We start from the raw sequence: 16,529 nt of genomic DNA on the forward strand, positions 1-16,529 counted from the left end.
TAGACTTAAAAAAGGGCCCAAAGAGACAGAGGCAAGCAGAGGAATGCAAGAGACAGCATCCCTGAAAGAAAACAGGAAAGGCTGACAATAAGGAAAAGTAAATGGGAAACTAGCTGGCAGCTCAATTTTAATCCCATAATGTTCTGAAGCACCATAATAATCGGCGCGGGGGGTGGGGTGGGTGCGTGTGTCCCTCATAACCTAGAAAGGACACCAAAAAATCCCAAAGAGGTGGAGACTGGGGTGGGGCAAGAAATGGAGTCCAATTCGCTAAAGGAACAGAAACAAACCCCAACACACCTGACTCTGGTTCCTCCAGGGGAACAAATCAATTAAATGTAAATGCAAACAACAGCTATTAGGAGGGCACCATCAAGGGACAGTCCCAGCTTTATAGGTTAAAAAATATCCTAAAATGTGCACACAAATCACCTTTTTAAAATGTAGATTCTCATTCAGTAGGCCAGAGGTGAGGCCTGAGATGCAGAGTTCTAACAAGTTCCCAGGTGCTGTCTGGGACCACACTTTGAGGCAAGGTCCTAAAATGAAGGATGGCAAACACCTGTGTGTGTGGGGGGGTGGAGGGGTGAGGGTGGGGGGTTGCCCACTATAGGAGAACCCCGTGCAGAGTGAATTTCTGGGGGGGGTGAATTAATCAATGACCGAATCCAACTGCCTCCACAGTCATCAAGGAGCACCTGTGTTCCAAGCCCACTTTTGGGCTAAACCCCACATTATGGGCCCCCAAATCATTTAGGAGTTTCTAACTACCTCCACTCCCAACCGAAGCCTTTATTATTAACCACCCATCACTGCACCTCTCCAGAAGCACATCTATTCCAAATAATTCCATTCTCACAAACCACACTGAAGAAATCTATTTCTCAAAAGATACAACAATTTTCTCCTATAAAATCCAAATGTAAAGGTGACTTTCCGCCCTCTCCCCCTTGTCCTCAATAGTCCTCCTGGTTTACTTACAGTGACACAAGGTTCTCAGGAGAACCTCTTTGCCTGGCTCACCTCTACAGACCGAATCGTGACCCCAGGGCCCAACTCTCCCATTCACAGAAACATGCCCTGGCACCCATTCCCTCTCAGCGGCAGACACCCTTCCTGGGACACCACCTGGCAAGACCTTCCTCTCACAGACCCTCCCTTCTCTCCTTCTGGCCCCTTCAGGTCTTTAATTAAAATAAGCATTTTCAACAGAACTCATTTCCCAAGAAATGAGTAAGTTCTAAGGTTCCGGGCTGAGTATTAAAGAGGGAATGATTCTGGAAGAAGACACTGAAGGGAAAGGCAGGGAGAGAGGAAGAGACAGGAAACAAGAGAAGGCACAGACAAGAGCCTGTGAGAAACCTTAACTTCTGGTCACTCTCCCCAACCCATTTCACCTAACACATCTCTTCCAACAGGCACACACATCCTACAATCTCTCCATATTTTAAAATATGTTCCCTTTGGAAGTAAAACACCATTCTCCTTCTTTCCCTCTGCTCCCAGTAGCCACAAGGAGAGTTACTTCTGAAGCCCGATTCCCTGGAAATTATCTGCATCACTCCTATTTTAACTCAGTGAGAGAACCCTTCTGGGTGTGGCAATCTCTCAGAAAGGAAGCCTCAGGGCACTCAGAGGAGACTTACGGTTCCCTATCTTCTTATTTCTCTCACCACCAGTCCCAGCTTTAAGATAAATCCTCAGCCTAGTCCACCTCCCCACCCCCACCAAAAAACAAACCAATTCAGAAAAGAACCACTCACGACTAAACACCCCACACACCCAAGAGATGTGCGCCTGCAGAACCCTAGCCCTGCCAAATCTAATCTCTTCCTGCCTCAGAACAACCTTCCACCCACCCTCCCCGCTGCCCCTCAACCCCTCAGACAACCCCAATCCCTGGAATTCCTCCCACCACACTGCAGCCCACTCTGCTCAACCCCACCCACCACCCTCACCTCCATCAATGACAGGTGATAATTCTACTCACATTCAACACATCTTGCCTGGGCTGTGGAGGTTCAATACACGTCAGGAGCCTGAGCAACAAATCCATGATTGCGGAAGTTCCTATGTGCTTTATAATAAGGTCTACAAAATCACGTTTCTTTTTTAAGAAATCCACAATCTAGGGGAGAGTAAACCAAAGAAATGGAAGACACATAACCACAGGAACTACAGGTTTGAGAATTCTTTAAATAAACCCTGACTCTTTGAACTCTCCCCCTTCCAAAATTATACCATTACTTTAGGTTGAGGAATGGCAAATTATGAATTAGTAATAAGATGTCAAATTGGAAAGCCTGGCTAATAATCAAAAGATTAAAAAATCCCTTAGGAATAAAAATCTTCCAATTGTCACATATCCTCTAATATAAATACACCATAACATAATTTTCTATTCACTTTCATTATTAAAGAATGGCGATCAACAATTTAATACATCTATGAAGAACAAGAGAATATATCATTTAACAGTTTATGGGAATAAGACAAGTCCATTAGATGTCACACTAAAATGGAGAATAAAAAAGAAAAAAAAAAACATTCAAAATCTTAAGATTTCTACTTCAAAGTAGCTAACTCGTCTGCTACTCAAATGTCATATTTGGAGTTTATTTTAGCACTTGGCCTGACTAGAGTAACAAGGAGGGTGGAGGTGAAAGGGTCTGACAGCTCCCCCTGAGGAAATCTGGAAATGGTAACTGGAGTAATGACTGTCCCCAGGACTCCTGTGCCATGAAGAGAGAAACTGTCCTGTGCCCCTGGTGGACTCCTGAGACATCTGAGTGCACAGTCATTTAACTGAAAAACCCATCATCACAAGCCTGGACAGTGTGGCAGCTGCTGTGGCAGAACCTCACTGAAGTCTTTCAACGGCCCCATGAGGTGGAGATCAATTAATTTAATGTGACAGCCAAGGAAACTGAGGTTCAGACAGGTTAAGTATCTTGCTAGAACTAAGGGGCTGCCCAGAAATTTAAGCAGAAATTTGTATGACCCCAAAAGTCACGATCCTTTCATTATTCCACATGAAGAAATCTAATAGCCAAGAGATGACAACTAGCATCGCTTGACACAATTCAGTACAAATACAAGATTAACCATCATAGATTGCTTCCCTAGACAATGAGATTAAACACTATAATATAAACCTTGGGCAAATCATATAATCCAATCACAACGGAGTCACAGAGTAGTTTTTAAAAAGGAAAGTTGAGGCGAGAGGAGGGAAAAGTCACACAATTCCACAGTTCATGTAACTGGAGCCCAAGGGCCCAGCACAACCAGGAGCCTGGACCACAGATGACTTCGCTGGGGTCTAAATCATCTAACACTGAAGATACCCCGCAGCTGGGCTTCCTGCCGCATGAACTAATAAATGTCCTTACTGGTTTAGCAAAATTGAGCTTGAATTTCTTCATTACTTAAAGCCGCATATGTACTAACACATCATGTAACAGGAACTCTTTATTTACATTTGTAATTCTCAAAGGATAGAGAGGTGTCAGGTTTGACCTTTCCCTGTACCTAAAAGAACAAAAAGTATTGAGTCCTGTTATCATCATCCAAGGTATCCTGGACTGAGAAATACAAGGAGTAACGGCTGACTGGGCCCTTTTCTCAGCTTTGATTGGCACATGTCATTATCATTACAAAGAACGTCTGACCTTGAAGCCCAATACAAGTACTCAGAGCCATCAAAAGTTTTACATGTATTCTCATTCTATACTAAATGGACACCAAAAACCATGACCCACAAATAGGGGTTCACATGGCACACAGTGAGGGAAAAATGCATGATGAAGCTGTAAGACCTGTTAAAAACCACCTCTGAGGACTGACTAATATTAGGCTGATGAGATGTTTTCACTTTCCCAAAACTGCCAGCAGTACTATAATTTCTAATCAAAAGGCAGAAGAAGGAAAGATGATCTGTTTTAGAGTATTCATAATTTTTGGATTACTATCTAAGAAAAAAGAATCTTATTTCCAATACACTTAAAAAGGTTATCCTGCTCAAGTAAGAGTATGAAAGAACGACACAGTCTTTCTAAAATAAAACCTGTATCCACTTCACCCTGGCATAGGACAGAACATACTGGGACTAAAATAGTTGCAATCCTCCATGTCTGCTGACAGCAAGGACAGGTCACCCGAAGCCTATTTGCCACCATGAAGGACGACAGGCCTGGCTCAGTTGACTACCTTCACCCCGTACGCATCCCCTGGCTTGCTGCAATTCCGGCAAGTCAGTCATAGTTCATACTTGAGCATTTGAGGCTCTAGTTGTTCCTTGGGTGCCCCCTTCCATAAATGGATTATCATCTCCTGGTAAGCAGATTCTTTTTCACACCAATATCCACTAAAGCAGTGGTTCTCAAACTTCAGTGAGCATCAGAATCACTTGCAAGGCTTGTTTAAAAACCCAAATTGCTGGGCCCCAATGCGAGAAGTTCTGACTCAGTAGGTCTTGGGTGGGACCCAAGAACCTGCATTTCTAATGAACTCTCAGGTGTTGCTGGTCCAGGGACCACTTTGAGAACCACTGCACATACAATAAATACCTGGTAAATAAATTTCCCAAGAACATCTGAATTAAGAACAAAACAAAACAAAAGGTTATTGCCATAATAATAAGAGATTGTGAAACAATTTGTCTCGCTCCAGTGGTTAGGAACAGCAGAACCACAAATGCATATGACAGCCAATACCCTCACAGCCTAAGCTGCACATTTAAAGGTTTCTGAGTTGAATAAAAATAAAAATAATCATGTGAACAAACAAATTGTCAATTACATTTACGGGAAGCTTTTAAATTTAAGTTTCATTTATGATCATCATTAACAGAAAAAAACAAAGCAGTTACTATAACAAAGAATCGCTAAGATTCCACTCACACATTTAAGCACTTAGTAAGTACCATAAAGCAATCTTCACAAAATGGGGGCCCCAAATTCTCACGCTACTAACTACTCATCAAAAGAGGAACCAAAGTATGCTAACAAATTTAGTCAAATATGAGGCATTCAGAAATGGTATTTAATTCATTTATGTGTAAATCATTGAGTGTTTGGAATGTTCAAGGTTTAAAATATATTCTCATATAGAATCTGGACTTCAGGCCAACTCTAAAGACTAAATCACCAAAATTACCAGGGATTACCTCAGGGGGACGATCAGCCCTAATACTTACCTTTTGGAAAACAATATTTACCTGTTCTGGTTTTCTGCTGATAAGAATACTTAGCACCTTGCTGAAGAAACTGGCAAGTAGTGGGTTCAAGGGGCAATCGTTTAGGAGGAAGCTATACAATTTCATTAGCAAGGATTCATCTTCTCCCAGTCTATCATTCATCTGGGAGACATCAGAAGTGAGCAACTCACAAGATATATTTGGATACCTAGAAGAGCAGGATACTTACATCATCATCTATATTAACAGTTAATTACAGAAATTAAAACACAAATCTTTAAATTTTGTGAAAATAACAAAACCATCTGGGAATGAGAAAATCCTTTCAGTCTTTCCTCTCGCAATTTCTAGACTAAAGTGAATTTTCTACTGTGTCCGAAAAATTATTTCTAAACCAAGTCTTAATAAGAATATATTTTATCCAACAAAGCTAGAAAACCCCTGGGACCCAGGAGCCACGGGAGAGGAGCTGCAGGGCATGGGCCCTCCCTGCTGTCAGCCAGGGCGGGGTGCAGTGCCCTGGGAGCTGCTCGGCTGCAGCAGCCATCAGCTTTCTCAGACAGGGAGTGTGCAGGACAACACACACCTGGAAATTACTCAAGACTCTCATGGCAGGTACCTGGGCCTGTGGCATCTTTAGATAGGGTGTAACAGTAGTTTAAAGTTGTCTAGTTGTCTTGGGGGCTTTATCAAGTGTTCAGTCCACGTTACATCTTTAAAGAATAAATATCCTTATATATCAAAGTGGAGGACAGGACATCAGCCTGAGTTAGCCAGGTAAGAAAGCTGCATACGAAAAATGAGCTCTTCCCGCCAGCCTTCCAGTGTCTTTTGGGGGTTAGCACAGGTGTGAAATAAGCCCACCCAGTCAGCCTCCACTACAATCTCACTCCTGGAAGACTGAGACTCACTGAAAGCAAAGCAACATGACATGTGCTCTGGCTACAACTGCTGGCTCTTCTTCAGACCCACAGCTTTGGAAATACCTGCAGCCCCTCATGCATGCTTGCCCCTGAGCACTCTGTAGATAGGCAGTCGATCTATTCTCTCCACTTACTGCTTCTACCACAAACCATTTCCTGTCTGTTTATAACAGTAACAACACAGACACCAAGGTCTGTCCAGACACCCTGACCCACGGTTCACTTCTCTGTTCTTCTCTCCCTCCTTGCAGAGCAGCCATGATCCAGTCATCAGAAGCGGCAAGCACAGATGCTTACCAGACAAGGAGGTCACAAGACTGCTAAGCAGCTGTGTGACGAGAAGCGAGGCGTGTAGGCAAGAATGGGCACAACACCCCTCAAGGTGTTCTGAGACCCCTGGCTGAGAGGCACCTGGCCACAAACCTGAAAGCCCCAGCACTAAGAGAGTCTGGTGTGAGATCAGAACCCTGAACAGTAAGAGAATGTCCCAAAATGAACCTTTACAGGAAGAAAAATGACTGAAAAAGATAACAGAACTGGCAGATGTGCAGGCATGAAGACCACGTTGTTGAATAGCTGTTTCCTGGAGGCTGTGCCATAACTAACTCCTATAAAGTGACCCTCATCCCAGGAGCACGGCAGTGCAGTGGGCAGAGGGGCTGCTTCTGGAGTCACATCATCGAGGTTCAAAACCTGCTTCCTCCACTACTTAGAAGTTGTGTAACCTTGGGCAAGTTACTTGACCTCTCTTGGCCTCAGTTTCCTTGTTCCCAATATTGAGAGTTCAGTTCTTCTCTCCCGGGGGAGACTAATATATACAAAAACACTGGGAAGAGGGCCTGGCAGGCAGTAAATGAGTGTCTGTTGAACACGAGCTGCTTTCCATCCCTTTCTTTTCTACAATAAAACTGCAGAAGTGCTGCTGGGAGCGGGGTTGGAGTGGGGGTGTCAATTCTCAACTGGCCCAATTTGAAAACTGCTGGCAAAGGAAGGATTAGTAAAAGGTAGCAGTTCTCAACCCCAGCTGCGAATCAAATGCTTTGGGTGCATTCTCTGAGGTCTGAGGCAGAAGGTCTAGAGGAGCACACCGTGTCTTTTTATGGTTTCCAGTTCCACAGGTGACTCTGCAGTGTGATCTAAGTAGAGAAGCACACACATGGCCCTAGGCATTATATAAAAGGCTTGTTCTGAAGCTGGGGCTACCTATTCCTCACTCCCTGCTCTTTAACCCCTCAGCTCAGCCTCCCCTCTTGGTCCACTGCCTGATGCCCACTGCCCTCCTGCCCCACCTCGCCTACTTTATACTGAGAACATAGAGCCGACCTAGTGAATCCAGCCCTACTGCACCCCTGAACTGTATCTGGGCCCATTCCTCTGCCCCTCGCCCCAACTGGGAGCCATCCTTGCTCCTAAGGTCCCTTCCTCCACTTGCCCCCTCCCTCCTAGTCCCTACCACCTACTCCAGCCCAGTGCACCACTGGACCACCCTTTCCCTCTACAGCACCATCAATTCCCTCTGTCCTGCATCATTCTCACCAACATATATACATACTGTTATTTCTTCCATGGTGGGGGTGCACCTCTCCTGACCCCACATCTGCCTCTAGCTACCACTTCCTCTTTCTGCTCCCTTGACAGGAAATTACTTAAAAGAGTCATCTCTGCTTGGTCTCCAATTCTTCCCAAAAGCATTCAATCAGATTGTCACCTCTGGCAGGCTACAGGAAACTGCACAGTTGTGGCCAATGAGCTCCACGTTGCAAAACAAACATCAATGGTAAATTCTCAGTCTCGTCTCACAGGACCAACGAGCAGCAGCCAATGACACACCACTGCTCCTTCTTGCCTTCCTGAAGCATGTCTTCCCGGGGCTTTCAGAACACCGGCCCCTCCTGGTTCTCCTCTTACTTCAGTCACTCCTTCTCAGTCCCTCTGCGGGAACCTCGACCCAACCTACAATCCCAGAGTTCAGTCTCTGAACCTTTCCTCCACCTACAGCAACTCCCAAGTAGCCTGGCCCAGTTGTCTGCACGCAGGCTGCCTAGTCTTCATCTCCCCACCTCCACTGGATGTCCGAGAGGCACTTCACACCTGACAGGTCCAAAACCAAACTCTGATCTTCCCTCTAAAATCAACCCCTCCTCCGATCCTCCCCAGGGGCATAAAAGGCACTCCATCCCCTCGGCTGTCCTGGCCCAAAACCTTGTCGTTCTTAATTTTTTCTCTCCCATTCCACATCTATCAAGAAATCCCTTTTGCTCTCACTGTATCGTATACATCCTAGATCTGACCATTTCTCACCAGTCAGATCCACTCAGATCCTCTTCTCCGCTTACGTGTGACCTCCTGGCTGACCTCTCTGCCTCCGTTCCTGTCCTGCACAGCAGGCCTACCCACCACACAGAGGCAGAGGGATCCTAGCAAAGTAAGTCAGGCCATGTCACCGCTGCTTAGAACCCTCCAATAGCTTTCTGTCTCCTCCAGAGTAAAGTCAAATCCTGACTACAGCCTACCAGGCCCTGTGGGCCCTGCCCCCTCTCTGACCTCACCCCCCATACTCCCTCCTCCCAATCTCCCCTCATACCCAGGGCTGCCCTGTTAATCCTTGAGTATGCCCAGCATACTGGCACTTTAGGGCTTCGGTATTTGCTGTCCCCTCTGCCTGGTGTGCTCCTTCCTCAGACATCCACCCAGACCCTCCCTCATTTCCAGCAGATCTCTGAACAAACAGCACCTCCCAGGAGGCTTTCCCTCACCCCTCCATCCACTCAACCACTTTTGGCACTCCCTGTCTTACTTGGCTTTCCTTTTCTCCAGCAGACTTATCTGACAAACTATGGGTTGACTTTTTTTCAAGCCAGCTTGCCCCATTACACTGGAATGGCCATGCCTAGAACAATGCACGCAGCAAATGTTCATTAAATCAATGAACCCCACCCCCACTTAATAACTACATACCTATCACCTACCCACAAGGTACATCAGGTTAAAAGTATTTTTAGTCTTAGCTTTTGAATTTATAGTACTAATTAATGGCCTATTTTTAAAGTTCTGTTAATTAAAATTTCTGCTAAATTACTTAAGATGAGAGGTAACTGTCACAAAGATTAAAAAGGTTAGTGTAAAATGACAAACTTCTAATATCTGTAAATGATCAGTGAATTAAGTTAAAATGGTGATGGATTCAATCCCTTTGCGTACCTAATATATAGGTATAAAGTTCACAAACTGCAGCAATCACGCCATCATCCAGGAACTCTAGAACTCTAGCCTAAACTCCCTTAGCTGGCTACTTAAGCCTTAAGCCTGAAAAGCTTGCAGAGCCCATCTGAAAAAAAAATCCCTCTGTGCTAATCTAGCTGTCTGAGTCATGCAAGCATATGCAGTACACATTCAGCAGTGCAGTTCAGCCCAGAGGTACAGCTGAGAACTGCCCTACCCAACTCAGATCAGGCTCCATCACAATGGGGTCCCCCAGAGGGCTATGGGTTCATAGAGGCATCTCTGCTCTTGCAGACTCAAAGGTAGCCTCAAAAAACACTGCCATGGCAATTCAACTGCCAAGGTGTGCTGTAACAGAAAGAAAAGCCACCACTTCTTTTTGGTAAAGTACGTACTTTAGATAAGGTGTGCCTACTTCATCACTAGTTAAATAAATATTAGCTTCATTCGACATGAAGAAGCAGACCCAAAAAAGGTTAAGTTACTTGCCCGAGCCCTCAGAGCCTGCAGGAGAGAGGCCTACATTCCTCCCCGATCTGCCTGATCCACAGCCATGCTCTGAGTCCTGCACCATGCTGCCTACCGCAAGGAGAAGCCCCTCATCAAGCAGTAGTCACCCATGTGCTGGTTCACTATGAAGGAAAATCCAAAGTAGAAAATTTTTTTGGGGGGATGGGAGCAGAATAGTATTTCTGCTACCAAATTTGTTTCTTCTCCTTTAAGGTACCGAACTCGGAGTCAAAACTTTGACCAAATAGCAGGGAAATTACATCCTTGAGGATATAAGCCACCACCAGCAAATGAAGGCATTAATAAGTACTATTTCTCTGAATGCAAAATTCTCCCCAAAAGAAATGAAGAGGTTTAAAAAGAGTGGATACACCAGGGAAGAAAGGGCAAAAGAGACTCTACTAAAAGCCGTAATTCTTCCTACTCCACCAAGTTTATTTAATGCATTATCAATGACTTTTTCTTCCTGAATTTCTTGGGATTTTTTTTTGGGGGGGGGGGGTTCCATGTGCAAATATTTCAGCAGAGCTGCATATGGAGAAATAATCAACTGAACCAGAAAAGAAACCCCAATACCTATGGAGTAAAAGTTTTCCAAGGGTTTGTATAAAAAGTGTTAGAAATGACAGGAGAAAAAATTTGCACTATACTGTCATCCTGCTTGTAAGGAGATTAAACTAGTGACGGGTAGAGAAATCCACTGGAGTTATCCATGGAGTTGCCTGCTGAAATTTAGCTATGTTAATGTTCACCAAGAGTCATGCTCTGATTTCCAGTGAACAAAAGGTCAGGATTTCTATCAGCAATGCTCTTCATAACCCAAGCTATAAATTAGATTTGCTGTGTGATTTGGGTAGCCACATAATCTCCAGAGAAGTAGAGAAAATACTTACTTGAATCATCTCACTATTTTAAGAAACTTGTCATTGTTTATAAAGCACTTTGCTCTTTCATGTAACCTTCTGACAGAAATTCTGAATATTCATTTTATAAATTCCATGATTTCATTGGACTTAATTCTAGTGAATGGATTCCATGCTCCACTAAGACTGTCTTTCTTGACCCTCTTAACATTCGGTAAACACTCTCCAGCAGCTCAAGTGAATTGTTCAATGTTGAGAACTCGAAATATTCTACACCCCACTTCACTTTACTCCCACCCTAAAGAGAAGATTGAATTTTCTTACTTGTATCTGATCTTTTCATCCATGTCTTGAGGTGGTTCTTCTATAATGAATGATACTAAATCTTCGAGACATTCTGCTTTTAATAGAAACTCTATAAGTTTGCGGTTCTGAGCTTTACATTCCTGTAAAACATCTTCCTCATCCATTAACTCCTTCAGTGTTACATCTTCTCTTTCTAGAAGTGTGTCTATGTGGGATGATGAGTGAAGATCAAATTTCCAAAACATGCTGGTCTAAACAAAATACAGAGAGTATTTTATAAAATTTCAACTTCACACATTAATTTTCCATAATTCAAATCTCATTTCAGTTTTACAGTCTAAAATGACAGCTTAGCCCACAAGTAAAACAAGTTTCACATTGAACCTATAAAACACCTTTTAAACAAGCAAAACTGGCAGGATATTTTTCCTTCTCAGAGAAAGAAAGAGAAAATATTTTCACTGTTAACAAAAAAGTTTTGGCTTGAAACGCACAAAGCTAAAACTTGAGATGGTTTTGACTGCAGAAGTTACTCCACCATACTCTGATTAGAACCTTAATGCTGGGAAAGACAAAGTAACCCCTTCTTAAGGATAAAAACACATTCTTAAAATGAAGTAGTATCTTCCTGAGATGCAACCTTAGCAACAAATGATGAATAATGAGACCTGAGGATCTAGGACTCTTCCAAATAAAATAATCACTACAAATCAGCACTTTCAGCCACTGACAGAACTTTCACAGCTGAAAGTATCAAAGTCATAAAATGGTAAAACCTCTGCCATTCTTAATAAAAAAAAAAAACTAAAATACTGGAACCTAATTCTTGAGGAATTAGAGAAACCAATTATCCAGTTACTAGGGAAAACATTTGACAATCACTTAAAATAATCACTCCACAGCGCCATAAGCTATGCTCTTCTCCCAACTTCCTTCTCACTCCCTCGACAACCAAAACCCAAAGTTTGTTTTCTCCAAGGTCCGTGTTATAACTAGAACATGAACCTTGGGTTCACTATATTCTGAATGCTGACATGAAACAATCTTAAAGGCCACCTTTGATCTGTAGATGACAGGATGCCAGCATCCAACAGAGGTCCAAATTAGGAATTGGACCATTCAAAGGCTACAGTGACTCCCTGGACTTAAGTGTTAAGTTTCTAATCATACAGTATTTAAAATATAAGCAGAGTTTTAAGGAACAAAACAACAACAACAAACAAGCTCCGAGGAGAACAAGTTTTGGATAAGAATACCATCAAATATGAAGGGTGGTAAAAGTTGCCCGTTTTAAAAATCTTTAAATGCTCCAAGAGACACATGGCAACAATGTTCATATCAATTAGCAGCAACAGGACCAAGTCATGTTCAGGGATGAAGAGCGACTGTGACAGTCACTATGGCAGACTCACACACTACCCTACTCAAAGAGGGACTGACACGCAGAACTTACTGTCACCAGGAAAGCTCAGAGAGAGGAACCAAAGCAATGGCCTGTGATATTAGGCACAGCTGTCTCTGTCTTCTTAATGAGCATGCAGAAAATTCTGTGTAGGAGACATCACACAGAACATGCTAGAGAGGTAGTGTCACAACTCCCACCACATTAGAAACCTACTCTGCTAACACGTGTGCTTTCCTCCAAGATGAGGACCGGGCAGAGACCGCCAAGCAACACATTTACCAGTGGGGGAAGAAAAGGATACCTCAAATTCAAGAGCAGCTGGCTTCCTTTTCTTATGCAATCAGAAAGGAAATAAGGGAAAAGATGATGCATGCCAAAAGCAAAGAAAAGGAAAGAACTTTGGAAAAAAGGTCAGTGCAGATAAACCTTAGACATAAATACTCATGGCTTTCAGGTTTGTGAAAAATGGCAAACAAAAAAAAACCTTATTATGCCATTTTATCTTAATAAAATTGACAAGCAGAAAGAAAGACTACAGGATACCAAAAGTTAATTCCAAAGGAGAAAAGGAAAGAAAAGTCAGTTTCCATTCCTACAAAGAGGAAGGAGAGAAGTCACTTCTTGTTTAGGGGCACCACGTCCCACTGTCCGTACTGTCTGCTATGCCTCTGTTGGAGTGACATAGCTAATTTATCAAACACAGCTAATTCTTAAAAATTCAAATTCTTAAAATTTTTTACTACTCTTTAATACTAACTCACATTTCGTATTAAAGCCTTTGATGACTGAAATAGCCATGATGTCCCCACAAAAGAGCACCCAAGTCATGAACCTTGTTTCAATTCCAAGCACAAATTAACAGGCACTGTTTCTTTAAGAGTACATCCGGGCAGGTGAGCTCTAGTTTAGTTTAGAGGCAGCATCACCTTAAAGAGCTCCAAAAAAAGAATCAATCTTTCCTGTCAGTCCACCTGATTTCAAAGTCAATCGCTGAAATTTTTTTTTCATTATTTTTTTATATTCAATTTTGTTGAGATATAGTCACATACCACACAGTCATCCAAAGTGTACAATCAATTGTTCACATTATCATCATATAGTTGTTCATTCATCACCCCCATCTATTTTTTTGAACATTTTCCATATACCCGAAAAAGTGAAGATAAGAATAGGAAAAACCAAGAACAAAAAAAGAACACTCAGGTTGCCCCCCACCCTATTTTACCTTCAGTTTTTTGTCCCCATTTTTCTACTCATCCATCCATACACTGGATAAAGAGGAGTGTGATCCACAAGGCAATGGGAACCATTGACACTGTCACCCTTTGTAAGCTCAATCCCATGATGCCAGGTCCAGATTCATCCCGTGTTGGCAGGGAGATTTACAGCCCTGGGTGTCAGATCCCACATAGGGGGAAATCGCTGAAATTTTGATCCTAGGATTCCACAGATTGACAAAATAATTCCTCTTACCTATTTTAAATACCTCAAAGAATCTGACTGAAAAACTACAATGTGTGTTCAAACACCTTCCCATGCCCAACCCCACCAGTAACAGGTTAGTATGTACTTAATTTGTAAACCAAATTTCTGATCATCTAACATTCTCACCACTGAAGTAAGAAAATTGGATACAGTTAAAAATTTAAGGCAGAAGCTTAAATCAATTTAAAGTATCAGGTGTTTTCTTTTTGTACTCTCATACCGAAAGGAAAAATACAATAAAAAACACGAAGAAATAAATCACAAAAAGTAACTCTGGTATCAAGCTAAAAGCACTTACTATTAGCTAATTATGCACAGAAAGAATATACACACATACCAATTAAGTACCCATAAACTAGCTGAAGTCATACTTATAAATTATGAATCAAGATATGATGTATACACCTTAAGTAAAAACCAACTTCCACTACTGCAAACTTAAAAGAATTAACTCATTAAACACTGGATTTATGCAAAAGCCTAATGATTAGCCATTATTTAATGAGCCAATGCATGCAAAGAGCATGGAAGAGCTGCTAACCTAGTAAGCAGGGGTCGGCACACTGCGCTGGCAGATCAATCCAGCCCGCCAGCCCGCAGGCTCCTGAGCCAAGGATCTTTTTTACATTTTTAAAGAGCTGTTAACAGAGAAGGGGGGTGTCACACAAAGGGACAACTAAACTATTGACTATTTGGCCCTCTAAAGAAAGTGTCCTCTGCCAAGAGGAAACTCAGTTCCCACTCACATTTTCCTTTCTGTTATCTCCTGAATTCGAGCAAATCTCTATCCCGCAGGCATCACCCCCTGCCAGGGCTGAGCCATCAGTGGGTGCTGTCCTGTCCTCTCAATCCATCCTTCCCTTCTTGGGGAGCTCTGCTAGACCGCGCTTCCCAGCTTCTCAGGCTGACAGGTATGGCCACATGTGCTGGTTTGAATGCATTATGTCCCCCAGAAAAAGCCATATTCTTTGATGCAATCTTGTGGGGCAGACATATTAGTGGGGATTAAGTTGGAATGTTTGGATTAGGTTGTTTGCATGGAAATGTGCCCCACCCAATTGTAGGTGATAATTCTGATGAGATATTTCCATGGAGGCATGGCCCCACCCATTCGGGGTGAGCCCTGATCAGTGGAGCCATATAAATGAGCTGATGGGCAGAGGGAACTCAGTGCAGCTGTGAGTGACGTTCTGAAGAGGAGCTATAGCCAAGAGGGACACTCTGAAGAAAGCACAGGAGCTGAAGATGAGAGACAGTTTGAAGATGGCTGTTGAAAGCAAACTTGCTCTGGAGAAGCTGAGAGAGGACAAATATCCCAAGTGCAACTAAGAGTGACATTTTTGAGGAACATTCTGAGAGAAAGCCATTTTGAAACCAGAACTTTGGAGCAGATGCCAACCACATGCCTTCCCAGCTAACAGAGGTTTTCCGGACACCACTGGCCATCCTCTAGTGAAGGTACCCAATTGCTGATGTGTTACCTTGGACACTTTATGGCCTTAAGACTGTAACTTTGTAACTGAATAAACCCTCTTTATAAAAGCCAATCCATCTCTGGTGTTTTGCATTCTGGCAGCATTAGCAAACTAGAACACCACGTGACAAGGTTTTTCTCCCATGCAACATGAACTACAAAACCTCCATGCTCTTTCTCCTGTGCCTGGCTGGATGCCTGATGACAAAAAACAAACAAACAAAAAACAGCCCTAAGGGTGAATCCAAGAAATGGAAGGCGCCTCAGTCCCCAAACTGCCACATGGAAGAAAGCTGCCTGCCAGTCTGAGCACCGGTCCGGGCTGCTCTTCCACTGCGGAGCCACCCTGCCCGGGGAGCACAGCCCACCCTGATGGCCACAAGTCCTCTGCTCCCCAGGGCCTGGGGGGTCCATCTTTTTTAGTATACTTATTTTAAACCTAAGATTTTAAACAGGAAAAGGAATTCTCTAGCAACTATCTGTTACAACATGCCTAACTCCTTTCACTTGCCTCTATTCTGAGTTAGAAAAGAATTTTTTCAAATTGGAACACTTTGAAATATAGATTTCCCATAATAAACTTTCTTTACATTGGGTATATTAAAAACTTAAAAATAAAATACAACTACATTAAACTCCTTAAGCAAATATTATGTATTTTGTCATTTAGCTGAACAACAAACTGGCTGGAAGCCACTGGTGCTGGTAAATGAGTTACTGCTGGCCCAGCCTTAGCTTCTATTTGTGCCCTTTGAAGTTCAGAGAAGCTAGGTATGAAATAATAGTTACAAGGTTCAACTATTATTATTATTCAACTGCCCAGGGTTTTGAGGCAAAACGGAGTCCTATTTTAAAATATAACTACTCTTGGAGGAAAAAAGAAAGGTAACAAGCTGAGGTCATAGTGGCTGAGAAATCCCAAATAGAGCTGAGAGGCTATCCTGGAGGCTTCTCTTATGCATGTTCCAACCAGACATCCCAAATGGCCACAGTATGCCAGGCCCTTACCAAAAGTAGTCCCCAAAAACCCAGGTCCCTACCTGAGATTCTATAAATCTCACTCACCAAAGTTTTATCTCTCAGAAACTTAAATCCACCATAGTGTTCCTATGCCAGACAAATCCTAAAACCCAGAGGCAACAGC

The 16,529-nt window shown here is 42.9% G+C and overlaps 1 protein-coding gene across 6 annotated transcripts in view; it reads right to left on the minus strand.

Annotated features, from left to right (window-relative positions):
- Window positions 1-16,529, minus strand: part of PPP6R3 (protein phosphatase 6 regulatory subunit 3) — a 169,536-nt gene that overhangs the window by 92,769 nt on the left and 60,238 nt on the right. For all 6 annotated transcript variants that reach the window (XM_037842026.1, XM_037842027.1, XM_037842023.1 and 3 more), the window contains exons 3-5: window positions 11,040-11,272; window positions 5,219-5,405; window positions 1,991-2,128 (exon numbers count right to left, since the gene is read on the minus strand). In XM_037842026.1, coding sequence (XP_037697954.1) covers window positions 1,991-2,128; window positions 5,219-5,405; window positions 11,040-11,266 — 552 coding nt within the window. In that variant the 5' untranslated portion in view covers window positions 11,267-11,272. The remainder of the gene's footprint in view (window positions 1-1,990; window positions 2,129-5,218; window positions 5,406-11,039; window positions 11,273-16,529) is intronic.

This window comes from Choloepus didactylus, chromosome 6 (assembly GCF_015220235.1).
Source record: "Choloepus didactylus isolate mChoDid1 chromosome 6, mChoDid1.pri, whole genome shotgun sequence".
NCBI lineage: Eukaryota > Metazoa > Chordata > Mammalia > Pilosa > Megalonychidae > Choloepus > Choloepus didactylus.